Below are 24567 nucleotides of genomic sequence, written 5' to 3'. Positions count from 1 at the left end.
ATTATTACCAACCGTGAAAGATTCGTTTTAGTGAGCTGGAATGATGTAAAGTATGAAAGCGACAGCTTTTTCTTTCTGTTTGTTTAATCATTTCACCTTTCTCCTTGGGTTTATTTGTGCAAAGCTTGATACCGTTTTTTCTTTAAGAGCATGTTGAATAATAATGTTCTACCTCGAGTATATTAATGAAATAATATTAATCTTTTTTTTTTGACTTGTTTAACCTGGGGGTATCCCAGGCCCAGAAGGCCCAGACTAATCTCCAAGGGGAAGGAATGCCCACGGATAGACGCCCCTCCCAGTTTTTCAAATGGGCCGAAAGCATGGCCCATATCCGTGTGGGTGACAAGAGCGTTGCAAGGTAGTTCCCTCCGGCGTGGATCGAACCCCTTACCTGGGTGCAGGCGGGGACCCGTCCTAACCATTGGGCTACAACGTCTTGTCTTTTTTTTTGACTTTAATATTAATCTTTAGCACAACAACAAATGTTGCCATGACCTCTAGGACTGCCAACAAACAGAGGACCTCATCAGAAGAAAAAACTTTAAATGTACAAACTTAAACATAAGTTTATTGAATAATAATTAAAAATTAACAAAATAAAATGATCAATTCAAAAAGTAATAAACTTTATTATCGCTCATGTTGACGTCTTCAACTGTTCAACACCAACTTTAAATATTTTAGAGCTGCGATGCCCATAATTACTTGGGCTTAAGACTTTCGTGTTGTGAGCCCATTATCATTGTTAATAATCGCTCCTAAGCTCAGCAGCAGCAAACGTCTCAGCCGCCGCAGACGACGGTGGTTCAAATTCGTCGCAATCGATGATGCAGACACCGCAGCAGCACCAGTCATTAGCTTCTCATTTCCATCTCTATCCGGTAAGAAACAAATAAAATGGATTACATCGTAATCCTTTGGGGGTCTAATGTCTGTGGCATTCGCAGTTGGTGGAGAAATTAACAGATGCAATTGAAACTGGAACACGAGATCAGAACTCTGATGCTATGGTTTGTTTGTTATCTTAGTTGAATTTATCAGGGTTCTTGGTATGTTGAAGAATTTGTCTGGATGGAATATATGCAGGTGAGTGAATTGAACAGCCATTTTGACAAGTGTCAACAGCTCTTGAATTCCATTTCAGGATCCCCAGGATCTAAAACCATGGTAGGACTAGTGATCATCAGAGACAAAAGTTTTCTGTTACGATGCTTTTGGCTTATGGGAATTGACTACTGGTGTTTGCATGTTTAATAGACTGTTGATGGAGAAAAGAGAAATCTAGAAGAAAGTGAGCAATTGCTTCAACAGAGAAGGTAAAGCTTTGCAAAATTTGTCACATGATGTAATCTGTCTTTTGTTTGATTAGAATATCAGATGCTTTTCTTCTCTTACAACTTTTGTCTTTTACTGAAATCTTTGGTTAGGGACTGGATTGTGGAGTATAGTAAAAATCCATTGAAGACCTTGTCAAGTTAGAGCCTTATTAGTTCCTTATTTCTCCCAAGACCCATGAATTGTAATCCGTAAACAATAGACGGCCGCAAGTGATCATGTGCGTTTTCCTAACATCAACACTTCGAAACAAAATCAAAATCACACTCCACAAGAACCAGCGGTGATCAAAATTTGGAGTTACCTTTCCGAAAACAAGTTGGGCCTTTATAATGGCCCAGTAGAAAAATTCTCTACAAATAATTAACCACTAGATGAGTGGGAGGGAATCGATGCCGTCTCCGACTTTACTTAGAGCATCCACAATGGTGGACTTGCTCTTGGAATCCTTAAGATTATTATAGTATTTTTTTTGTTTTTTTTTTTTTTTTGAATAACCAAGGACTCCACAATATTTTGTGTGTCCAATGGTGAACTCCTTTAGAAGTTCTTGGAAATAAATAGTCATCAATAACAAAAACAATAAAACTACTTATGAATCCATTGTCCCTCCTATGAAGAATCTACTGTAAAACCAATTAGAATGTGTCACAAAGAAAGTATACCCAAAGTATGAAACAACTTCTCTGCTCCCATGCTCATTAGAACGCAAAGAAAGTATACTGTAAAGCTTCCTCGCTGTTCTGTGTATTGATGACAGTTAAGGATGTGCAACCTTAGCTTCTTATACTCCCTCAGTAGTTGGCAGATTGTTGTTTTGCCTTCCCCAGTTTCACCAACAAGAAGAACAGGCTCACGCAGTTTATAAGAACGTTCAATGAGAAAAAATAGTCTCCACATACTTCGAGTCCAGGTGACTATTTTGTTTTCCCTATAAAAGATTGAAGTAGCACCATAGAATTCAGCTCACAGTGACATGATAAAAACAAGCTCGAAAACAAAATGATTCAATAACAGAAGAATATGAGGGGAAAGGCAATTACAGGGACTGAAACGTTTGGAATAACCGAGTAGTACTTAAAATTAGGACCTGTTCCAACGCCAATCTCCAAAACCTTTTCTACTTTTCCCACCAAATTATCAAAGAGTTTCATCTTGTAACTCGAAATCTAACAAATACACAAGCACAATAAACATTCACAAGATTGAAACAATCCAAAAGGCCTATAGAACAGAACCCAGAAATGACAAAATCAAAACCCAAAAAAAAAAAACTTTCACAAAACTTCTAAACAAGTCAAGCAACAATTGCAAACGCTAACTAAAATCGATAAAGAAAGGGGTTATTACCAGACTTGGGAGTGATCCAAGAGCATCTTCTACGGCCATCAGAGAAGCAATCACTCGCCTCTTCATCTCTCTCCCCTTTCAGATTCCTTCTCAAAGAAGATGAAGAGTTTGACCCGCCACGCCACAGAGCCCTCTTCCCGCTCGAAGAAGAAGAAGACGCAATACTCAACGGCTACGACTCGCACGAGGAAGAAGAAGAAGAAGACGCAATACTTCAAAATAGTTCCCCACCAATGGCAAAAAGCTTTAGACTAAGGGATCGTTAAGTGTAGAGAGAAACCCAGATGGAGGAGAGGCAAAAAATCAAAACTTTATGAAAATTAAAGAGTAAGAAGATGGTACCACAGTGAGAAGGAGAAGAGGGAAGAGAGACAATGGGCTGGGTGTTTTGATTCGCGGAAAAGCTGTTCTTCGCTTTGCCCATTTGATTCAGAAAGTTTGACTGTGAAATCGGCAGAGAAGAAGATGAAGAAGAGAGAGAAATAGAAGAAGACTCAATGGCAACATGCCACGTGCACTAAGGATTGGGTCCTTAAAACCCTTATTTACGGACCAATCCTTAACTATTCTAAACTTTATATTATTATTTAAATTAAAACATGGGGACCATTAGTCGTTACGGACTCGGGGTGATCCCCCGTTGCACATGGTCTTATATTTCTTCTGTTTAAAATTATTTATTTTAAAAAAACAGTGATCTATTTTGTAGCTCTTCCTCTCGTATCTTCGCCCAGACAAGAAGCTGCCTTTATCCGAAGAGTTTTTAGGGTTTCCATTTCTTTGCCTTGTCGTACAACCAAAATCTTCGAAACCCTAATATTAAGACCAGGTGAATCTTCTCTCTCTCTCTCTTAACCTCTGCTGAAACTATCGGTTCATCTTTCTAATACTCAATTTCATGATTTTTTCGACCAGATTGAAGTTTTGTAGACAATTTTATCATATGATCTTGGATTAGGTCAAATATTTTTGTGTATTCGATTCATCCCAAAATGATCACGCTTTGATTTTTTTCTTTCTTTCCGAAGAAGTTGGCTCTAAAACTCGATAACAGATCCGAGGAATATCTTGTTTTATAGACTTGTAATTGTAAGATTTGCTTACGCAATTGAGACTTCCTTTTGCCGAAAATAGTTGAAAATAGTTTCTTACTCTTTGTTTTTTGTTTTTATTTAAATAGCTCACGAGTTGTGACTTTAATGTTATGTAATGAAAATCACTTGTCTTAATTCTGAATTTTCATGTCCTTTTTCCAGGCGTCAGCAAATCCTTGTCTGTTTGTTCCCTCAGGTTCATGTCTGATCTTGAAGTTCAAGTCCCCACTGCCTTTGGTAAATTCTCGCCTTAATTAAAAACACCTTTTTATGCTTTTAAATTGTTGCGTGTAGAATAGTGTTTTTTTTTTTGTCATTTGTTAAATTGATTGGGAAGCTGATTTTTTTTTTTTTTTTATCCTGTTTATTTGGTGGTGATATGATTGATATATGTATAAGATCCGTTTGCTGATGCAAATGCTGAGGACGCTGGAGCTGGAACAAAGGAATACGTGCACATACGTGTTCAGCAGCGTAATGGTAGAAAAAGCCTGACCACTGTCCAGGGCCTTAAGAAAGAGTACAGCTATACCAAGATCCTTAAAGACCTCAAGAAAGAGTTCTGCTGCAATGGCACTGTCGTCCAGGACTCTGAACTAGGACAGGTCTGTCTCTCTCTGCTGTCTGTGTGTGTTTTTAGATTATTTTCTTCTAGCTAGAGAGAAACATTTACTTAGTTGAAAGGTTGAAAACCTTCTAGAGATATAACGTTATTTTTGACTTGAGAATCATGAAATAAATATTGTAGGTTATTCAGCTACAAGGTGATCAGAGGAAGAACGTCTCTACCTTCCTTGTTCAGGTAAATTAATTACCTTACCTTGTTGTTAGTTTTCCATGTGAAGTTTTGGTTTTATAGTAAAAAATGGTGAATTTCTGATCTAGGCTGGTCTGGTAAAGAAGGATAACATCAAGATCCATGGTTTTTGAGCAAATTCTACATACTTGGTTGTTAGTTCATCCTTGTGCAACCAACTTGAATTTGCGTAATTAATCAATCAGCCCTTCTCAAAGGCAGTATAAACAATCACTTATGTATGATTAATAATGTTTTATATATATTGTCAGAAAACAAAAATTAATGGTTTGTTTATGAGCGAATGTAACACAAATGTATGAACTTTTGATTTGCGATTGTACCGTGAGATTATCAATAAAACTTTTATGAATTGAGTGATCAATAGAAATTTAAACAGTGGTAATCCGGACGTTAGAGGAGGTTCACGGTTTGACGTAGAAACCAAAACGATCCAAACCGGTTTTCTGAGCCATATGGTCGTCTTGTTCACTGGTTTGTCAGGCAGGCAGCATCATCGGTACGGACGATTTAAATAATTAAGTCAGATATGTGTGTATATTCCATTAGAAATAAATTATAAAATAAAACCAGAAAAAATATTATTCGACATGAGTCGTGTTGATTTGTCGTCATAGAATCAAAGAATATGAAGAAAGTGGCTAATTTTTTTTTTTAATTAAAAATAGGAAGCTGAATGAGAGAGACAGAGACGAAAACCGTTGGGTTGCAGAGTGTGAGAGAGTGAATGGGAAGACTAGAGATTAACCTCTCTTCCGTCTTTAGAGAGATAGAGAGAGAAAATGAGAAGAGGGGTCAGCCTCTCCTTCTCCTTCCATTATTTCGATCTGTCTCTCTCTCCATTCCGTCCTCTTCTCACATGATCGACAATCCCTGCTTTTTCTTTTCTTTCATTCTTTTTGTTGTTGTAACCAGAAAAACATATTTTCTTCGTGTTGATCATGAACGTGCCTACCGCTTTCAGGTAATAAATCCCTATCTCTCTCACGTGACGCTCACGCTATTTTCCTCCGATACCGTGTGTAGCAAGCTTTTTGGGGTTTCTTCGCTGATTTCGTTAATGAATTGCTAATTGTTTGAACCCTAATTTCAGAATCTGTAGGCTCCTCCAATTACGGATTAGGAATTAAATCAAAACACGTTTCGTGTCATTTTTGGCAGTTACGAGGGTTTCATCTTCAACAGTTAACGGTGCTTTTTCCTCTCTCTTCACATATTGAAAGGAATGGGTCATCATCGTCGTAGTAGAATAAGATCAAAAATAAAGAAAAGCCATTTCTACACCTTCAGATGCCTCAGACCAAAAACTCTCGACGACCAATGCCCCCACGTCATCAACGGACCAGGCTACACCCGCATCGTCCACTGCAACCAGCCTCACCTCCACCTCGCCACCAAACTCCTCAGGTACCGCTCCAACTACGTCTCCACCACCCGCTACAGCCTCCTCTCTTTCCTCCCCAAATGCCTCTACGAGCAGTTCCACCGCGTCGCCAACTTCTACTTCCTCGTCGCCGCCGTCCTCTCCCTCTTCCCTCTCTCCCCTTTCAACAAGTGGAGCATGATCGCCCCCTTAGTCTTCGTCGTCGGCCTCAGCATGGGCAAAGAGGCCCTCGAGGACTGGCGCAGGTTCATGCAGGACGTCGCGGTCAACTCCAGGAAGGCTAGTGTCCACAAAGGGAGCGGCGACTTCGGTCGTAGGACGTGGAAGAAGCTTCGAGTCGGGGACGTGGTGAGAGTCGAGAAAGACGAGTTCTTCCCTGCTGATCTCTTCCTCTTGTCCTCTAGCTACGAGGATGGGATCTGTTACGTGGAGACCATGAACTTAGACGGGGAGACTAACTTAAAAGTCAAAAGGTGTTTGGACGTTACTCTGGGTCTCGAGAAGGACGAGTCCTTCCAGAGTTTCTCCGGAACGATCAGATGCGAAGATCCGAATCCTAATTTATATACCTTCGTTGGTAATCTCGAGTGTGACGACGGCCAGGTTTATCCTCTCGATCCTAACCAGATTCTATTGAGAGACTCTAAACTGAGGAACACCACTTATATCTACGGGGTCGTGGTCTTCACCGGCCACGACACGAAAGTCATGCAGAACTCTACAAAGTCTCCTTCGAAAAGAAGCAGCATCGAAAAAACGATGGACTATATAATATACACTCTCTTCGGCCTTCTTTTATTCGTATCCTTCATCAGCTCTCTAGGTTTTGCCGTTATGACGAAACTCGTGATGGCGGACTGGTGGTACCTGCGACCGGACAAGCCCGAGAGCTTGACTAACCCGACGAATCCTTTCTACGCTTGGGTGGTCCATCTGATCACTGCTCTATTGCTTTACGGATACTTGATTCCCATCTCGCTCTACGTCTCCATCGAGCTGGTGAAAGTCTTGCAAGCGACTTTCATCAACCACGACTTGCATATGTACGACAGCGAGAGCGGGACTCCCGCCGAGGCGCGAACGTCGAATTTAAACGAGGAGCTAGGACAGGTCGACACCATCCTTTCAGACAAAACGGGGACGCTGACGTGTAACCAGATGGATTTTCTGAAATGCTCGATAGCGGGTACTTCCTACGGTGTCCGCGCCAGCGAAGTGGAGCTGGCTGCTGCGAAGCAGATGGAGATGGATCTCGAGGAGCAAAGTGATGATGATATTACAAACCTTCCTGTGACTAAAGGCAGGTCAAGAAGCTACACGAAGCTTGCCAGCAAGACGTCGTCGGATTTTGAACTGGAGACTGTGATGATCACTGCTAGCGACGAGAAGGATCATGGGAAGAAGACCAGTGGTGGTGGTGGTATCAAGGGGTTTAGTTTTGAGGATAAGCGTCTGATGGATGACAACTGGGTCAACGAGCCCAATTCGGATGACGTGTTGATGTTTTTCCGTATACTGGCGGTTTGTCATACGGCTATTCCTGAGGTGGATGAAGATACTGGCAAGTGTACTTATGAAGCTGAGTCTCCTGATGAAGTTGCTTTCCTTGTTGCTTCTAGGGAGTTTGGTTTTGAGTTTACTAAGAGAACTCAATCAAGTGTCTTTATATCTGAACGGTTCTCACCTTCAGGTCACCCGGTTAATAGGTTTGGATTCTAACTTAAATCTGTTGATGTGAATGTTTTTTTTTTATTATTAATGTGAAAATATCTAATTATGTGGTGGTTATTTTGCAGAGAATACAAAGTATTAAATCTATTAGACTTTACTAGCAAAAGAAAAAGAATGTCTGCCATTATCAGAGATGAGGAGGGACAGATTCTTCTATTCTGTAAAGGCGCTGACAGGTTTGGCTGCAATAACTTTAAACCAGTTCCATAATTTGATTATCGCTTCTTTCTTCTAATCAAACTCTACTGGTTTTTTTTTTGTTTCTTAATTTTTTTTTTTTGGCAGCATCATATTTGACAGGTTATCAAAGAAAGGAAAAGATTATTTGGCAGCTACTTCCAAGCACTTGAATGAATACGGTGAAGCTGGTCTGCGTACATTGGCACTCGGTTATAGAAAGCTGGATGAAGCTGAGTATGCAGCATGGAACAGTGAATTTCACAAAGCTAAAACATCAGTGGGAGCTGATAGAGATGAATTGCTGGAGAAGGTATCGGATATGATGGAAAAGGAATTGATCCTTGTTGGAGCTACTGCTGTAGAGGACAAACTGCAAAAAGGGGTAATGAAATGAAGCATAATTAATTTGTGATTATTTAATGAAAAATCCTTTTCAGATTACTGTTAGTAAGTTTCACTTTATCAGGTGCCTCAATGCATAGATAACCTTGCCCAAGCTGGTCTCAAGATATGGGTTTTGACTGGAGATAAGATGGAGACAGCAATAAACATAGGGTTTGTTCTTCTTTTGTTGCTGATACCAAAATAGATTCTTCTTTAAACCAAGTGGACTAAATAATTTGGTTTGGCCAAATGCAGATATGCCTGCAGCTTACTTCGACAGGGTATGAAGCAGATATCCATTTCATTTACTAACGTAGAGGAATCATCACAACACTCTGAAGTTGTATGTATTATTTCCATACTATTAAAAAAACTTTACTGTTTCAGTAGAATCTTGGATGTGATAAAATGTCTTTATGTGTTCAGGCTGTAAAGCAGAACATATTAATGCAGATCACAAATGCCTCACAGATGGTCAAAATAGAAAAAGATCCACATGCAGCGTTTGCCTTGATCATTGATGGGAAAACACTTACATATGCTTTGAAAGATGATGTCAAGTACCAGTTTCTTGCACTTGCAGTTGCCTGTGCATCAGTAATATGCTGTCGTGTCTCTCCTAAACAGAAAGCACTTGTACGTAAAAGCTCCATCAGTTCTTAAAACTCTTTGAAACATAATGCATTCAACAACATCCATTGTCTTGGTTATTTTTTCAGGTAACAAGACTAGCTAAAGAAGGAACAGGGAAGACAACTCTAGCAATCGGTGATGGTGCAAATGATGTTGGAATGATACAAGAAGCTCATATAGGTGTCGGCATCAGTGGCGTTGAAGGCATGCAGGTGCTTTAAACTTTTCTTCAATACAATGAGACAAAGTTTTTTTTTTGGTTTGATAAAAGTCATCTCTGTTTTTTTGTTGCAGGCTGTAATGGCAAGTGACTTCTCCATAGCCCAGTTTCGGTTTCTGGAGAGACTACTTGTTGTACACGGACATTGGTGTTACAAAAGAATAGCCCAAATGGTAAGTATATATGCGTTTCAATAGTTAGATATATACCAGACAACAACATATGTATATATCTGATCTTGATTGGTATCTATTGCTGTCACAGATATGTTATTTCTTCTACAAGAACATAGCGTTTGGCCTAACTCTCTTCTACTTCGAAGCCTTCACTGGGTTTTCTGGTCAATCAGTATTCAACGACTCCTACTTATTACTCTTTAACGTTGTCCTAACCTCTCTCCCCGTCATTTCTCTCGGAGTTTTCGAACAAGATGTTCCTTCTGACGTCTGCTTACAGGTTATACTCCTCTCCCATCATCTTCACATACACCTTAATAGTTAACATATCTTGATTCATTTCTTTGCCTTTTTTGTTTTAGTTTCCTGCATTGTATCAACAAGGTCCCAAGAACCTATTCTTCGACTGGTACAGAATCCTCGGATGGATGGGCAATGGAGTTTACGCATCCATAGTCATTTTCTCGCTCAACCTCGGAATCTTCCACGTCCAATCATTCCGCTCTGATGGCCAAACCGCAGACATGAACGCCATGGGGACCGCCATGTTCACTTGCATCATATGGGCAGTAAATGTACAAATCGCTCTAACAATGAGCCACTTCACTTGGATCCAACACGTGATGATATGGGGAAGCATAGGAGCTTGGTACATCTTCCTCGCCCTATACGGCATGCTACCACCAAAACTCTCTGGTAACATCTTTCACATGCTCATCGAGGTTCTAGCGCCTGCACCCATCTTCTGGCTCACTTCACTCCTGGTCATAGCCGCTACAACGCTCCCTTACTTGTTTCACATCTCGTACCAAAGATCAGTGAACCCTCTTGACCATCATATCATACAAGAGATCAAGCATTTCAGGATTGATCTAGAGGATGAGCGAATGTGGAAACGAGAGAAGTCAAAGGCTAGACAGAAGACCAAGATCGGGTTCACGGCTCGAGTGGATGCTAAGATAAGACAGCTAAGAGTGAAGCTTCACAGGAAACATTCGGTGTTAAGTGTCATCAGTGGGACTTCCTCTAATGATACAGCTTCCAACATGATTTGATACCCAAAGTAAGTTTTGTTTTTAACTCCTTTCTATACGTGGATTGAAGATAGACGAAAATGTTTATATTATTTTGTTTTACACTATTCACGTTGTTTATATAATTAGAAAAGTTAGAAAAGAATTGTATTGTGTTTGTATATTGTACATTAAAATACTAATGATAAAAAAAAGAGATGTGCTTACTGATTAGAATACTGATTAAAAAAGATGTGCGTACTGATTAAAATCGACGCCTATTATGAAAACTTTGTGTATTAAACAAGAAAGTAAAAATAAATATTGCATGAGATTAAGAAGAAACATGTTCAGATGAGACATATATGTTCGAAAATGAGAGAGAGGTGTCAATGAGCAAAGAGAGAAACAGAGAAAGATGGGTCAAAAATCAAAACAAGAAGCTTGCGAAACAAGTAACCTTTTACTTCTTCTCCGGCGGTGGTTTTTCTGTTCTTCTTCTTCTTCTTCAAAGCAGGTCGGCGTCGTTTGAGGGAAACTCCTCAACGACCACATTGTAGAATTTCTGGATATCAAAAAGCATTCTCTCATCGTCACGAGTCACGAAGTTGATCGCCACACCTTTCCTCCCAAACCTTCCACTTCTTCCGATACGGTGAAGGTAATTCTCCGGCTGAGTCGGGAGGTCGAAGTTGATGACCAGAGAGACTTGCTGCATGTATGTGAAATAACAAACTAAGTCCCACATTAGATAATTAGACAAGAAGTGTATAATATATAAAGAGAAGTCTAACTCTAATAGTACGAGGCCTTTTGGGATGGAAACCAAAAGTAAATCCATGCGGGTTTGCCATTAAGGTCCAAAGTGGACAATATCGTACTAATCGGATAATAGAGAGTTGGACACCGGGTTTCACAATCCCAACAATTGGTATCAGAGCGGTTGACGAGAAATCTGCAATAAGACTTAAATACCCTTCGAGTGATGAAAGAGTATATCCTATGAGTTAGGAATGATGAGAGGTGTGTGTGGCAAAGATGAATTCAAAAGATCCTGAAAGTCAGTTGTGGGATATGAGATGAATGTGATCCTTAGTTTGAGGGGGAGAATGTGAAATAACAAACTAAAGTCAGTTGTGGGATATGAGATGAATGTGATCCTTAGTTTGAGGGGGAGAATGTGAAATAACAAACTAAGTCCCACATTGGATAATTAGACAAGAAGTGTATAATATATAAAGAGAAGTCTAACTCTAATAGTACGAGGCCTTGTGGGATGGAAACCAAAATTAAATCCATGCGGGCTTGCCATTAAGGCCCAAAGTGGACAATATCGTACTAATCGGATAATAGAGAGTTGGACACGGGGTTTCACAATTCCAACACTGCACATCGATACCACGAGCCAAGAGATCGGTCGTGATGAGAACACTGGAAGAACCAGACCTGAACTCTCTCATGATGATGTCTCTCGTGTTCTGGTCCATGTCTCCGTGAGTCGCTGAGACAGTGTGGTCACGGCTCCTCATTTTGTCGGTGAGCCAGTCCACCTTGCGACGAGTGTTGACGAAGATGACACTCTGAGTGATGGCTAACGTCTCGTAGAGGTCACAGAGAGTTTCGAGCTTCCACTCTTCTTTCTCCACGTTCACGTAGAACTGCTTGATACCTTCGAGAGTTAGCTCGTCACGCTTCACCAAGATTCTCACCGGTTTGCTCATGAACTTCCTTGTGATCTCGAGAGCCTCTGGTGGCAACGTGGCTGAGAACACTCCGACCTGAATCTTTTGTGGGAGAAGCTGGAAGATGTCGTAGATCTGATCCTTGAAACCACGGGAGAGCATCTCATCAGCTCCATCGAGAACAAACATCTTGATGCTGTCAGAGCGAAGGGATTGTCTTCGGAGCATGTCAAAGACACGACCGGGAGTTCCGACGACAACGTGAACACCTGCCTGGAGAATGCGCTGGTCCTCACGAACACTGGTCCCACCGACACAGGCATGGACCTTGACGCCGAGGTAATCACCGAGAGCACGCATGACCTTCTCAATCTGCTGAGCAAGCTCTCTGGTGGGAGCTAAGACGAGAGCCTGGCACTGGACGAGGGAGAAGTCAAGCTGCTGCAAAACACCAGAGCAGAAAGTATCAATAAATACTTAATTAAATCTGACCCAAGAATATCTGATTAAAAAAAATATTTACTAGTTGAGTACCTGATTTGATGCACTTTGAGATGACAACAAGGTGTCTATTCTCTAGATTCAGAAATTGCATTTCTTTAAGAGTCCACAGTCGGATTATACTCATCCGTTGTAGTTTGTTCTCTTTTTGTGTGCAAGTTAAAAAGAACACAAATAAGGTAAACAGATTAATAATTCTTAATTTTTTTTTTTGAATGAATGTTAAATTTTCGATTCAAAAACGTTTTTACAATGAATGCAGCATTTCTTCTACCAGATAATGGCTAAAGGAAACTAAAAATTACAATTGAGAAATCTGATTAACTTGTGTGGTAAGCAAACCAAACTGACATTGCTTGCTCATATCCTTTTCTTCCGGTATGTTGGATTGTGGAGATCCTATTACGAATGATTTTATCACTAGTTCATCGATTTGATATTAAAGTTCATCGATTGTCCCACCTTTTGCAAAATGCATTGATTGTCCCAGCTATTTGGTGAACAAATACGTTAGGATTTTCAACTTGTATAACTTTTTATTTTAAGTTAAAGCAAACTAATGAACAGTAACCAAAAAGAAAAAGTAATGAAGATTTTTACATGCTCTCAGTGATGTTTGAAGCTCTCTTCTGAACCATTTCACGCCATTTGTTACACTGGGAAAAGCTACCCCCTCCCAAAAACGAGTAATGAGGTCTACTACAAATATTCTTAAAATTGACTTCTTGTTGTAACATTGCAGCCTCATTCTATGTTCATCCGAAAGGAGAAAACTGCACAGAAAACGGACATTTTTAGACAGATTTATGATAAGAGATAAGTTAAATAAAACATCTAAACCAACCTTTTAATGTTTGGGCCGAAAGTTATTTTTCGTAGGTTTCAGTTAATCCATCATAGTGATGAATGACATCTCTCTCTCTCTCTCTCTCTCTCTCTCTCTCTCTCTCTCTCTCTCTCTCTCTCTCTCTCTCTCTCTCTCTCTCTCATGGTGATTTGGATAAGAAAAAAATATGATGCTGAGTGCGTAGGTGGGTTTAGAAGGCAAACCTTGCATGGAGGACAAACACATGTCTGTAGTGTAAAGAGTTTGGAGCATGTCTGCCACTTCTTTATGCAGTTAAAGCAAAATTTATCAGCATATAAAACACGAATTAAATATAACAATACACATATGAAATAAAGATTTTACAAAGGTAAAAAGATAACTTACAGGAACATGCATTGAGAAGGGCATCTTCAACACACGAATCTAAACATATAGCTCAAGTGTTGTCCATTTCTCCCATCTAATATATGTTAAATAATCAACCAAACCATTATAGTCGTAGCTCGTAAAAGTAACCAAAGTCTTTCGCTTGACATGTGGATTAGAAATATGACTATTAATGGAAAACAACAAAGCCCTGTTCTTTTTCTTCACGCTGTGCGGCAGCGTCAGCGGCTTAAAAACAGGAAGGAAATATTATAGTTAACACCATCACCTTTTTTTATTTGTGTCGCTGCGGTTATTTTACGGAATGTCGCCGGTGATATTATTGACGCTGAGAAAATCAGCGCTCATCGGGTTTGTCTGCGTTCATCGGAATTGCCTCGTAATCAAACGCAGATGTCACTGTAATTTATTCTCCACATCCTTAAGCTTCAAAAAACTTATAATTAGGCACTATTTTAATACGCTTGACACAGCCGCACTGCATCAAGAAAAAGAACAGGACTCAAATCATTTACTAGCATGCTTTCACAGAAGATTCAATGTATATTCTCACCAACCACACACACACACACATAACGAATTAACGAAATACAACACCTGCAGTCGTAAGCTAGATCCATAGATTTAATTAGTACTAGATTATGACCCGCGCACCTGCGCGGATTTATCTTTTGCTTCAAGAAATTTATATATATGTTTTATATTATTTTAAATTACATAGTTTTAGTTGTATAATACTTAGTCTGTGTGATGTATTTAATTTTATTGGAACTATATGTATTTAAAGTTGTCCATGGGTGGAATATAAATATAAACTCGCTGACACTTCAAAACAGACAAATCCAACACATAATATCTTGTTTTTAATATAAACAGAAATAAAACATACGGATTTGAGAATTGTAAAATGATCAAATAGAAATAAAATATACAGACTTATAAGATGTAAAATGATCTGCTTTAAAATTTGTGAAAACTTTATTGATATTTGAATATAAATGGACTGTATTTTGATGTAAACTACACTTGGCCTAATGATATATTGGTTTGCTATATAAAATTTGGGTTAAAGTAATAATGAGCTAGTTCAAAATAAAATTTGGGCTTGCATATTTACATATAAGCTTACAATCTAAATATAAGTTATGTATTTTCCTTTTATCTTGAATCTTCCTTGAATCTAGAGATTTAAATAAAAGAAATATCTTAACTATTAATTTTGATCATTTATTTTCGGAATATAATATATACGAACTTTCCTATCAAATAAAGATTTTTATTTAAAATTCTTGGGGAAAAATGTTTACCACTCATTCACATTTAAAAATAAGATAGATACCAATTTCATAACCGAAAAAAACAATTACTATTTCTAAATGGTTGGACTGTAATGTTCAACATGATGTATAGGAACTTCTAAAATAATATTTTTTATTTTATAGTTTAATCATAAGAAAAACTATAAGAGAGATTACAAATAAGAAAGATTTTAAACCATGTTGAAAACTGCTTGAATTTTGAACTATATAAGTTAATAAGATAGATATAACATAATTAAACTATAATATAAAAAATAAACACCGTAAAACGTTTTTATGCTGTCACACAGATTTATAATATAATATGTTAATCGATGTATTATTAAAAATCTATTTTATAGTATTTTAGTAATATATATTATATTATAATATGTTAGTGGATGTATGTAGTTTATAATATAATATTAAGTAATATAAGAAAACATATGTAGTGGCTGTATAATAATTAAGTGATGGTTGTTATAAATAATGGTTACTAAATCGGAGTATAAAAAGGAATGTCTAATAATATGGATTAATATAGCATTAATAGCATTAATTTGATGAGGTCCAATTTAAAAATCTACGTAGAATAAGTTGTAATGTTTCTGTTTTAATAAGATAGATAATAATTTATATTAGAGTATCAAATATATTTTTATCGTAGTTAGTTAATACGTCTATAATAATAACTAAACATAATTGAAATGGTAGAGAATCCCAAAAATTTATCTTGATCCATAGAGTGAAATCAATTCTAGTTATTATTATACTCTATCCGTCATCTTCGACAAACCCTTTTGAACTTACATCTTGATTCGTTTCTTTGCCTCTTTTTTCTAGTTTCCTGCATTGTATCAACAAGGCCCCAAGAACCTATTCTTCGACTGGTACAGAATCCTAGGATGGATGGGCAATGGAGTTTACGCATCCATTGTCATTTTCACACTCACCTCGGAATCTTCCACGTCCAATCATTCCGCTCTGATGGCCAAACCGCAGACATGAACGCCATGGGAACCGCCATGTTCACCTGCATCATATGGGCAGTAAATGTACAAATAGCTCTAACAATGAGCCACTTCACTTGGATCCAACACGTGATGATATGGGGAAGCATAGGAGCTTGGTACATCTTCCTCGCCCTATACGGCATGTTACCACCAAAACTCTCTGGTAACATCTTTCACATGCTCATCGAGGTTCTAGCGCCTGCGCCCATCTTCTGGCTCACTTCACTCCTGGTCATAGCCGCTACAACGCTCCCTTACTTGTTTCACATCTCGTACCAAAGATCAGTGAACCCTCTTGACCATCATATCATACAAGAGATCAAGCATTTCAGGATTGATCTAGAGGATGAGCGAATGTGGAAACGAGAGAAGTCAAAGGCTAGACAGAAGACCAAGATCGGGTTCACGGCTCGAGTGGATGCTAAGATAAGACAGCTAAGAGTGAAGCTTCACAGGAAACATTCGGTGTTAAGTGTCATCAGTGGGACTTCCTCTAATGATACAGCTTCCAACATGATTTGATACCCAAAGTAAGTTTAGTCTTAACTCTTTCTATTACGTGGATTGAAGATAAACGAAAATATTTATATTATTTTTGTTTTACACTATTCAAATTGTTTATATAATTAGAAAAGTTAGAAAGGAATTGTGTTGTGTTTGTATATTGTACATTAAAATACTAATGATAAAAAAAAGAGATGTGCTTACTGATTAGAATACTGATTAAAAAACAAAGAAAAGATATTAGTACTGATTAAAATCGAAGCCTATTATGAAAACTTTGTGCATCAAAGAAAGTAAAAATAAATATTGCATGAGATTAAGAAGAAACATGTTCAGATGAGACATATATGTTCGAAAATGAGAAAGAGGTGTCGATGAGCAAAGAGAGAAACAGAGAAAGATAGGGTCAAAAATCAAAACAAGAAGCTTGCGAAACAAGTAACCTTTTACTTCTTCTCCGGCGGCGAACAACAACGGTGGTTTTCTGTTCTTCTTCTTCAAAGCAGGTCGGCGACGTTTGAGGGAAGCTCCTCAACAACGACATTGTAGAATTTCTGAATATCAAAAAGCATTCTCTCATCGTCACGAGTCACGAAGTTAATCGCCACACCTTTCCTCCCAAACCTTCCACTTCTCCCGATACGGTGAAGGTAGTTCTCCGGCTGAGTCGGGAGGTCGAAGTTGATGACCAGAGAGACTTGCTGCACATCGATACCACGAGCCAAGAGATCGGTCGTGATGAGAACACGGGAAGAACCAGACCTGAACTCTCTCATGATGATGTCTCTCGTGTTCTGGTCCATGTCTCCGTGAGTCGCTGAGACCGTGTGGTCACGGCTCCTCATTTTGTCGGTTAGCCAGTCCACCTTGCGACGAGTGTTGACGAAGATGACACTCTGAGTGATGGCTAACGTCTCGTAGAGGTCACAGAGAGTTTCGAGCTTCCACTCCTCTTTCTCCACGTTCACGTAGAACTGCTTGATACCTTCGAGAGTAAGCTCGTCACGCTTCACCAAGATTCTCACCGGTTTGCTCATGAACTTCCTCGTGATCTCGAGAGCCTCTGGTGGCATAGTAGCTGAGAACACTCCGACCTGGATCTTCGGTGGGAGAAGCTGGAATATGTCGTAGATCTGATCCTTGAAACCACGGGAGAGCATTTCGTCAGCTTCATCGAGGACAAACATCTTGATGCTGTCAGAGCGAAGTGACTGTCTTCTGAGCATGTCAAAGACACGACCTGGAGTTCCAACGACAACGTGAACACCGGCCTGGAGAACGCGCTGATCCTCACGAACACTGGTTCCACCGACACAGGCGTGGACCTTGACGCCAAGGTAATCTCCGAGAGCACGCATGACCTTCTCAATCTGCTGAGCAAGCTCTCTGGTGGGAGCCAAGACGAGAGCCTGGCACTGGACAAGGGAGAAGTCAAGCTGCTGCAAGACGCCAGAGCAGAAGGTGGCGGTTTTGCCAGTACCAGACTGAGCCTGCTGGATCACGTCAAGACCCTTGCAAAAGGGTACGATTCCTCTTTGCTGAATAGCAGAAGGCTTTTCAAAACCTAGAAGAAGAAAAAAAAACAACAATCAATCCCAAGTATAAGATAAAGAGGTGAGAGGATGTGAGTATGATTGACATACCATAGGCGTAGATACCCCTAAGAAGGTTCTCTTGCAAACCCATGGCATCAAAGCTCTCATGGACCTCATCATAGGAGGTGAAGAACTCATCCTGTCCCTCAAGGCTGCACCCAAATAGAAATAACATTTAAAAAAAAAAACACACACCACAGGAGAAGACAAGTTATTAAAAGGAAAGATGTTAAAGACATACACTTCATTGAGCCTCTGGTCAAACTGACGAGTATCGAACTGTGTGCCTTCAGGTGCTGATCCTGCCATGACTATAACAAACACACACAAAGAGATATATAACAATTCAGAAATGAAAGACACCAAAATAACTTCCTTAATGGACAAAAACACTCATTAAATGTCTGAATGGAGAGAATAGGAAGGGAAGTAATGTAACAGAAAAAACCAAACTTGAGATTCCATATATTATAGATAGAGAGAGGAAAACAAAGCATTAATGTCTGAAAATGTCAGGAGAGAAACAAAGCTAATAGGTTCATCCAATATCATAATACACATATCTCCTCTCCATAAAAGCATTTCGTAATTTTGAAAATCAACATCGAAAGTTAGCTACTTTTTAGGGTTTCAGCCACTAATTGACGACACAGATCAAATTGAAAAACTCTAGAATCGAGTAGGAGCCAAATCAATCGCAACGAGATTAAATCCAGAGAAGAAGATCCAAATCTCAAAAAAAATTGCAGAGAAAGTAAGAAGAAGATTTACGAACCTTGGGAGATTGAGAAACAAAAGTGAAAGACTTTCTTCTTTCGTCTTAGAGAGGAGGGAGCTTGAAATCGTCCAAGCTCGGATCTGAAGCGAATGGTAAAGAGATAAACTAAAAAAAGGAGCGATAGGAAGAGAGAGACTGCGAATGTAAAACGTGTAAGCCTGTCTTGTTCCTTTTTATTTATGTAAAAGGGTCTTCGGGTTTCCTCTTATTACGTATTATTCTTCTTTCCTATTTCCAATTTTACCCCATAATTTCCTATTTTCTTCACTTTTCCACCTCTCTTATGATTCCCTCCTGTCTAAGAGAGATATATGCCTCTTTTTTCTTTAATATCATCTCTTCGCTAAGCAGGGAGGCATCCACTTGAAGATGGTTCCAACTTCCAAGTAAACTCAGCTAAGATATAATTAACATTTTCTTTTATTCGTTAGTTTAAATTAGAATATTATGATCAATAAATTTGATATTCGGTGAAAAAATGAAAGAAAAAGAGAGATATGCCTTAACATTCATAATTTTATAACGACAGTGTAGTTCTCGAGTGGGAATATAAAAAGAAACAAGGCCTTAACATTTGTTGGTGCCTTTTGGTCTAGTGATGTATCTCTGTTTAGATTTTGGGAATTGTGAAGACAATCTCGTGGGTAAACACGGATTCAGCTTGACCTCTTGTTGTTATTTATGATTTGAGTCAAATGTTATAACGGTACACGGAGAACTTGTGTTTGTAAAAAAGTGTTGCGTCATGAGTACATATAGTACAAGCTGAAGTGATTTACTTGAAAGTGATCTGTTCATAAAGCCACCCACCCAACGGCCACATTCTCTCAAAAGGTCTCCAAAAAAACAGTAGTAGAAACTTTTATTTACAAACAACCAGAAACGTTGGACCTCAAAAGCTAGACAGAACGTGACAAAAGTTTTAGTCAATGAAATCACATATATGCAACTCAACCGAACGAACCGGTCCTCCAAATACGTCTACATTGAACCAGATCAGAAGGTAGAGCTTTTGGGGCAGGGATACCTAGTCGCCTCTGGTACCTGCAAGAAAGGAAGCAAAACAGGGTGAGCGATGATGATGATGATGAAGTGATAATGAGGTTGAGTAAGTGGACATTACATCGGTCAAGGGCTTCTTTGGCGGCCTGCAAAACAAGTTGGTTTTCTTCTAACACCTTTTTGGCCCTATCTGCAGCTTCCGATGCCTCTTTGGCTTCTAATTCTTTCTGATCAGACACTGCAACTGCTTTTGTTGCGGCTTCACTTATCTCATCTAGTTTCTCAGGAGTAAGATGGAGGATCTTGTAATGGGTTTCTACCTGCATTAATTTACAAGTTTTTTTCATTATAATACGGTTCAAGCATCATTATGAACAAGTTTTTGACATATACTAGAAGATACTACTTGTTAAATAAACAAAACCAAGGTGGTACCTTCTCTAGTATGCATTGAGAAACACGTTTTTTCAGCACCTGTTCCAAGTGCTTCCTAAAATTTTCCGATAAAATCCTTTCCATCTTTGCCTGCAATTTATCAACCACCAAAACAGTTTTTGACTGAGGTGCAGCATGATGATGATTGTGATCAAGAACAATGGAGGAGTAAGCAAACCCAAGTGCAATCTTTGTCTCACTCGCATCAAAACCATGTAAACAGATAATTATAGAGAGAGAGCATCCTATTAACCTGGATAAACTCGAAAATTCCATCAATATCAGCACCGTTTCCACCATTGATTGTTGATACAGCATCAATAACAGGGTCATAAGGCGGATTCCTGAGAGAAAAAAAAAAAAGAGTGGAAATAATCTGTCAATATACAATACAGAGATCAATTTTAACATTATAAGATTTCAAAATGTCACAAACCGAGAGGAACTAGAGGCAGCTGAAGAAGAACTCGTTGCAGGATCTTTCTGATCAGCCACTGCAACTGCTTGTGACTGGGACTCATCCATATTATCTGAAGTAACACCCAGGATCTTGTAGCCGTATTCTCCCTGGCATTTGTAAGTTGATTTTTTAATCATCAGACAATTATATATACAAACTTCTACTTAAATGAACAAACTAGGTTACCTTCTCTAGTTCCTTTCCAGAAACACGTTTGTTCAGCTCGTCTTCCAATATCGTCATGTAATCCGTCGGTATTTTGTACCTATTCTGCAATTTATCAACCACAAAGAAATAACTTTCAAGACTATGGACTCAGAGACTGATCACCAAATAACTCTTTTTTTTTGGACTAAGATGCAGAATGATGATATATAGTGAGATGGTCCTATATATATTAACCTCGATATATTCGTAAATCTCTTCAATATCAACACCGTAACCATAATCCATTGTTGATATAGCCTCCATAACCATGGCCTCCGGCATATCCCTGAAAAAGAGGCGAAAGAACCAGACAAAATTTAATACAATCAAGAGATATGGAATATCGAATCCTTATTAACATAATAAAAATTATAAGGTTTCCAAATATGACAACAAACCCATAGGGTAGAGCGTAATCCGTGGAACTAGCTGCGGGAACTTTCTGATCATCAGAGTCTTCAACTGATTTTGACTCTGTCTCTCTTGTCTCATTTGTATCTTCTGAAGTAACATTGACGATTCTGTAGCGGTTTCCTACCTGCATTTTCAAGTTTTTATCTTTTTTTTTTAAATTCCAACAAACAATGTATAATAATACACATCTCGATTCTAGCATTATCATAATGAACAACAAGTTTTAATATATGTGTACAGATGCTCTAATTAAATGAACAAACTAAGGTACCATCTCAAGTAGGTTGTCAGAAACACTTAAGTCCAGGGATTCTTCCACCAGCTTCCTATGCTCTGGCCCTATATCATAACCCTCCTGCAGTTTATCAACCACAAGAATAACTCTTTTGAGTGATGATAATGATGGAGGAATAAGCAAACAAAATGATTCCAATTAGGTAACCTTGAGATATTCGAAAATCTCATCAATGTCAGCACCGTTTCCATCATTGACTGTTCTTACAGCCTTAAGAACCCCGTCATCATACGATTCCCTGAAAAGAGAAGGAAAGAATCTGTCAGAATATGGTAACAGAAATCAAAGATTCGAAAAATTTAAACATATAAAGATTACAAACCCAGAGGAGGAGCTACTAGGGATATCTGAAGAAGTAATTGGAGGATCAGGCACTGCAGCAGGTTCGTCTGAATCGGGCTCTGTTGTCTCATATGTGCAGCTTTCCGAACTAACAACATGGATGATCCTGTAGAGGTTACCTACCTGCATTTTCAAGTTTTGATCAAACAAATGTACATACGTATCATAATGAACAAGTTTTAGTGTGTATATATAGATTCACAAACTAAGGCAACCTTCTCTAGTTCGTTTCGAGAAACACGTGTGTTCAGCTCGCCTTCCAACACGTCCCTGTAATTTGGCATTACATCACGCCTAGCCTGCAATTTTATCAACCACAAGAACAACTCTTTTGAATGATGATGGGGACTGATCAAAGTCGGCAACTAGCGTCTCTCATTAACGGATGATTAGAGAGATGATGGTCAATATTGAACCTTGACAAACTCGTAAATGCCATCAATGTCAACACCGTTTCCATCATTGATCGTTGATATAGCCTCACGAACCGGGTCACTCACATGCCTGTCCCTGAAACAAACAAAGAAAGAAATAAAAATCTAAAAGAGGGGGAAAAAATCTATCGAAATAGATCAAAAGATCAATGCCACAAACTCAGAGTCACTATCGTCATCAGAAGAGCTATTTGCTGCAGGATCCATGTCCACTGAAACAGAGAAGAGTTTTGGCACGATATTAGGGCTTTGAAGATCAAGAAATTGAATCAGACTTTCCTTGAGATTACGCAACAAGATAAATGTTCGATCGTTCGCATAGATCGATCTCAACCGAATCGATTTCAAGGAGAAAGAGAAACAAAAGATGTTACTCGATATACCTTGAAGAATAATCGATGGCTAGTATCTCTATCCGCGCTTCAGAAATGCACAATCGCAGTCGCCGGCGAAGAGGAGAGCGATTCGTCGGAGAATAAGAGAGCGATTCGTCGGAGAAGAAGAGAGCGATTCTCTGTGTTTCCCGCTTCTCTACTTGTTTCTAGTTTCTATAACTGCCAAAATGCAAAATCGTAATTATATAGCCTCTCTGCGGGCCTATTAGAACCTATTAATGGGCCTATATTACGCCCATTAATTAAAAAATCAGTCTCACAAAAAGGTTTCTCCGATCAGTTTTTTTGTTCCGTGTTATTGATGATGACTAGGGGCGGTGCCCCGCGCAAGCGCGGGGTTATTGACAATGATACATGTGATTCCTACCAATCAATCAGAGGCTGAGCTAGGTCGAGAGAATCCTTCCTTGTATGTAAAGTTAAAGATTTGCATGCAATGTTGGCTTGCAGTAAAAAAATGTGAAATTACACTTAGTACGAAACATGTATGCCGTGTGGATAGTGATGTCCATTTTGGAAAAAAAAAAAATAGTGATACCCATTTTAGAGGGGTTTTGTATTTGGTGCTGCTGCGATGGATCAATAAGTGGAGAGAGATCAGTTGTGTTTTTTTTTTGTTTTAACACAAAGGAGGTGGTTTTAGTTTTCAGTATTTGGTTGTTTGTTGTATGAATTATTAGTGTATACGTATAGTATTTATACTATTATTTATGAAGTGATTTTACTTACTTGTCATGTTCTCCATAATTTTAGCTAATTTTGTTTATTTGTCATGTTTTATTAAATTTAAACTAAATTATCATTGATTTATTATTTGTTTTTAGCTGAGTCACTAATTTATTAATTTCAAAATAGCTTTGATGAATCTTGTATAAATAAAAACGAATTTTATTTCTATTAGTCATAAATTTATATGTTATATTAGCTTTTCTTATTTGTCATATTTTTATTAGGTTTTAGACTTTTAGATAGTTTATTGGTTTATTATTAGTTTCTAACTATTCACTATTTTATTAACTTAAATAATACCCTTACTGAATTTATATATAAATAAAAACGAATTTTATTTTAATGATATAAAGTTTATATGTAATATGCTATATTAAATAATTGATTACAAAATAATATTATAGATTTAAAAAAAAAAAAAAAAAGATAACTCTTATATATATATTGTGTGCCTATCTGAAAACAATATTTTTATTATAAAGTTAAAAAAAATTAAGATACAAAACAATTTATAATTAAATATTAGTTAACCAAAAAATATAAATATATTTTCTAAACTATCTCTAAGATATGAGTGTTTTAAAAAAACTTAACACACTAATATTTGACATATATATTTTGATAAAAGATATTTGACATATATAAATATTTTGATGTTTGATTTAATTGGTTAAAAACATAAATAATAATTTATTATGCTGGTTTTAGATTAGTAAGACATAAACTAATAAGTATTTATAAAAAATTTATGCCCGCATATGCGGGCAAAACATCTAGTAACATGTATATAACATGTTGACAATAAAAGTTTTCTAATACTTTAAAAAAGTGTAAAAAGTGGTGGATTTGGGTGATTTTTTTGGTTTAGTTGAAGAGGTTTTAATTGATATATTAAAGTGAAGTTTTGATACAAGAAACAAATCAGAAGCGAAAGCCAAGATTATAAA

At 38.1% G+C, this 24567-nt stretch overlaps 6 protein-coding genes across 7 annotated transcripts; 3 read left to right on the top strand and 3 right to left on the bottom strand.

Moving 5' to 3' along the window:
- Positions 1-732: 732 nt before the first annotated feature.
- On the top strand, positions 733-1599 carry LOC108860046 (mediator of RNA polymerase II transcription subunit 9). The gene is made up of 5 exons (XM_018633954.2): positions 733-884; positions 951-1013; positions 1090-1170; positions 1261-1319; positions 1431-1599. The coding sequence occupies exons 1-5, from the start codon at positions 828-830 to the stop codon at positions 1480-1482; spliced, it is 312 nt and encodes a 103-aa protein (XP_018489456.1). The 5' UTR covers positions 733-827; the 3' UTR covers positions 1483-1599.
- Positions 1600-3374: 1775 nt separating this feature from the next.
- LOC108859287 (protein translation factor SUI1 homolog 2) lies at positions 3375-4959 on the top strand. Of its 2 annotated transcripts, none has more exons than XM_018633176.2 (5): positions 3375-3517; positions 3945-4019; positions 4182-4387; positions 4531-4584; positions 4668-4959. In XM_018633176.2, the coding sequence occupies exons 2-5, from the start codon at positions 3983-3985 to the stop codon at positions 4710-4712; spliced, it is 342 nt and encodes a 113-aa protein (XP_018488678.1). In that variant the 5' UTR covers positions 3375-3517; positions 3945-3982; the 3' UTR covers positions 4713-4959. The 2 variants fall into 2 exon arrangements, with proteins under 2 accessions (XP_018488678.1, XP_056842502.1); XM_056986522.1 differs by having other exon boundaries at positions 3380-3517; positions 3979-4019.
- Positions 4960-5403: 444 nt separating this feature from the next.
- Positions 5404-10540, top strand: LOC108857270 (phospholipid-transporting ATPase 6). Its single transcript, XM_018631228.2, has 10 exons — positions 5404-7689; positions 7780-7890; positions 8000-8276; positions 8361-8449; positions 8534-8621; positions 8705-8914; positions 8998-9123; positions 9206-9304; positions 9396-9587; positions 9670-10540. Exons 1-10 carry the CDS (start codon positions 5825-5827, stop codon positions 10360-10362), a joined length of 3750 nt encoding a protein of 1249 aa, XP_018486730.1. The 5' UTR covers positions 5404-5824; the 3' UTR covers positions 10363-10540.
- A 288-nt stretch (positions 10541-10828) lies between these two features.
- LOC108858755 (eukaryotic initiation factor 4A-6-like) lies at positions 10829-16044 on the bottom strand. Its single transcript, XM_056985849.1, has 4 exons — positions 15971-16044; positions 15828-15864; positions 11712-12443; positions 10829-11032 (listed from the first exon to the last, which is right to left on the bottom strand). Exons 1-4 carry the CDS (start codon positions 16042-16044, stop codon positions 10829-10831), a joined length of 1047 nt encoding a protein of 348 aa, XP_056841829.1.
- A 784-nt stretch (positions 16045-16828) lies between these two features.
- On the bottom strand, positions 16829-19063 carry LOC108863202 (eukaryotic initiation factor 4A-1). Its single transcript, XM_018637542.2, has 4 exons — positions 18905-19063; positions 18371-18440; positions 18178-18281; positions 16829-18098 (listed from the first exon to the last, which is right to left on the bottom strand). The coding sequence occupies exons 2-4, from the start codon at positions 18436-18438 to the stop codon at positions 17032-17034; spliced, it is 1239 nt and encodes a 412-aa protein (XP_018493044.1). The 5' UTR covers positions 18439-18440; positions 18905-19063; the 3' UTR covers positions 16829-17031.
- A 676-nt stretch (positions 19064-19739) lies between these two features.
- LOC108860607 (uncharacterized) lies at positions 19740-23054 on the bottom strand. The gene is made up of 15 exons (XM_018634473.2): positions 22880-23054; positions 22657-22708; positions 22479-22572; positions 22278-22361; positions 22043-22185; positions 21868-21958; positions 21697-21780; positions 21410-21549; positions 21207-21297; positions 20991-21074; positions 20781-20911; positions 20598-20688; positions 20345-20434; positions 20031-20229; positions 19740-19951 (listed from the first exon to the last, which is right to left on the bottom strand). The coding sequence occupies exons 2-15, from the start codon at positions 22701-22703 to the stop codon at positions 19935-19937; spliced, it is 1386 nt and encodes a 461-aa protein (XP_018489975.1). The 5' UTR covers positions 22704-22708; positions 22880-23054; the 3' UTR covers positions 19740-19934.
- Positions 23055-24567: the final 1513 nt, after the last annotated feature.

Source organism: Raphanus sativus, chromosome 5 (genome assembly GCF_000801105.2).
Source record: "Raphanus sativus cultivar WK10039 chromosome 5, ASM80110v3, whole genome shotgun sequence".
Taxonomy (NCBI): domain Eukaryota; kingdom Viridiplantae; phylum Streptophyta; class Magnoliopsida; order Brassicales; family Brassicaceae; genus Raphanus; species Raphanus sativus.
The sequence above is the reverse complement of the archived record's forward strand: the minus strand, read 5'-3'. Positions and strand labels throughout refer to the sequence as shown.

Bases quoted from the DNA above. Each gene is read 5' to 3' on its own strand.
- LOC108860046 (XM_018633954.2), top strand. From the start codon at position 828: ATGATGCAGACACCGCAGCAGCACCAGTCATTAGCTTCTCATTTCCAT. The intron at 1,171-1,260 runs GTAGGACTAGTG...CATGTTTAATAG, and splicing joins CCCCAGGATCTAAAACCATG to ACTGTTGATGGAGAAAAGAG. The intron at 1,320-1,430 runs GTAAAGCTTTGC...ATCTTTGGTTAG, and splicing joins CAATTGCTTCAACAGAGAAG to GGACTGGATTGTGGAGTATA.
- LOC108859287 (XM_018633176.2), top strand. From the start codon at position 3,983: ATGTCTGATCTTGAAGTTCAAGTCCCCACTGCCTTTG. The intron at 4,020-4,181 runs GTAAATTCTCGC...TATATGTATAAG, and splicing joins TCAAGTCCCCACTGCCTTTG to ATCCGTTTGCTGATGCAAAT. The intron at 4,585-4,667 runs GTAAATTAATTA...TTTCTGATCTAG, and splicing joins TCTCTACCTTCCTTGTTCAG to GCTGGTCTGGTAAAGAAGGA.
- LOC108857270 (XM_018631228.2), top strand. From the start codon at position 5,825: ATGGGTCATCATCGTCGTAGTAGAATAAGATCAAAAATAAAGAAAAGC. The intron at 7,690-7,779 runs GTTTGGATTCTA...GTTATTTTGCAG, and splicing joins TCAGGTCACCCGGTTAATAG to AGAATACAAAGTATTAAATC. The intron at 8,915-8,997 runs GTACGTAAAAGC...TTATTTTTTCAG, and splicing joins CTCCTAAACAGAAAGCACTT to GTAACAAGACTAGCTAAAGA.
- LOC108858755 (XM_056985849.1), bottom strand. From the start codon at position 16,044: ATGGCGGTTCCCATGGCGTTCATGTCTGCGGTTTGGCCATCAGAGCGG. The intron at 15,865-15,970 runs GTGAGTGTGAAA...GATACAATGCAG, and splicing joins TGGACGTGGAAGATTCCGAG to GAAACTAGAAAAAAGAGGCA. The intron at 11,033-11,711 runs GTGCAGTGTTGG...ACATACATGCAG, and splicing joins TCTTGGCTCGTGGTATCGAT to CAAGTCTCTCTGGTCATCAA.
- LOC108863202 (XM_018637542.2), bottom strand. From the start codon at position 18,438: ATGGCAGGATCAGCACCTGAAGGCACACAGTTCGATACTCGTCAGTTT. The intron at 18,282-18,370 runs GTATGTCTTTAA...ATTTGGGTGCAG, and splicing joins GACCAGAGGCTCAATGAAGT to CCTTGAGGGACAGGATGAGT. The intron at 18,099-18,177 runs GTATGTCAATCA...TTCTTCTTCTAG, and splicing joins TAGGGGTATCTACGCCTATG to GTTTTGAAAAGCCTTCTGCT.
- LOC108860607 (XM_018634473.2), bottom strand. From the start codon at position 22,703: ATGGATCCTGCAGCAAATAGCTCTTCTGATGACGATAGTGACTCTGA. The intron at 22,186-22,277 runs GTTGCCTTAGTT...TTGAAAATGCAG, and splicing joins CTCGAAACGAACTAGAGAAG to GTAGGTAACCTCTACAGGAT. The intron at 21,781-21,867 runs GTTACCTAATTG...GATAAACTGCAG, and splicing joins AGATTTTCGAATATCTCAAG to GAGGGTTATGATATAGGGCC.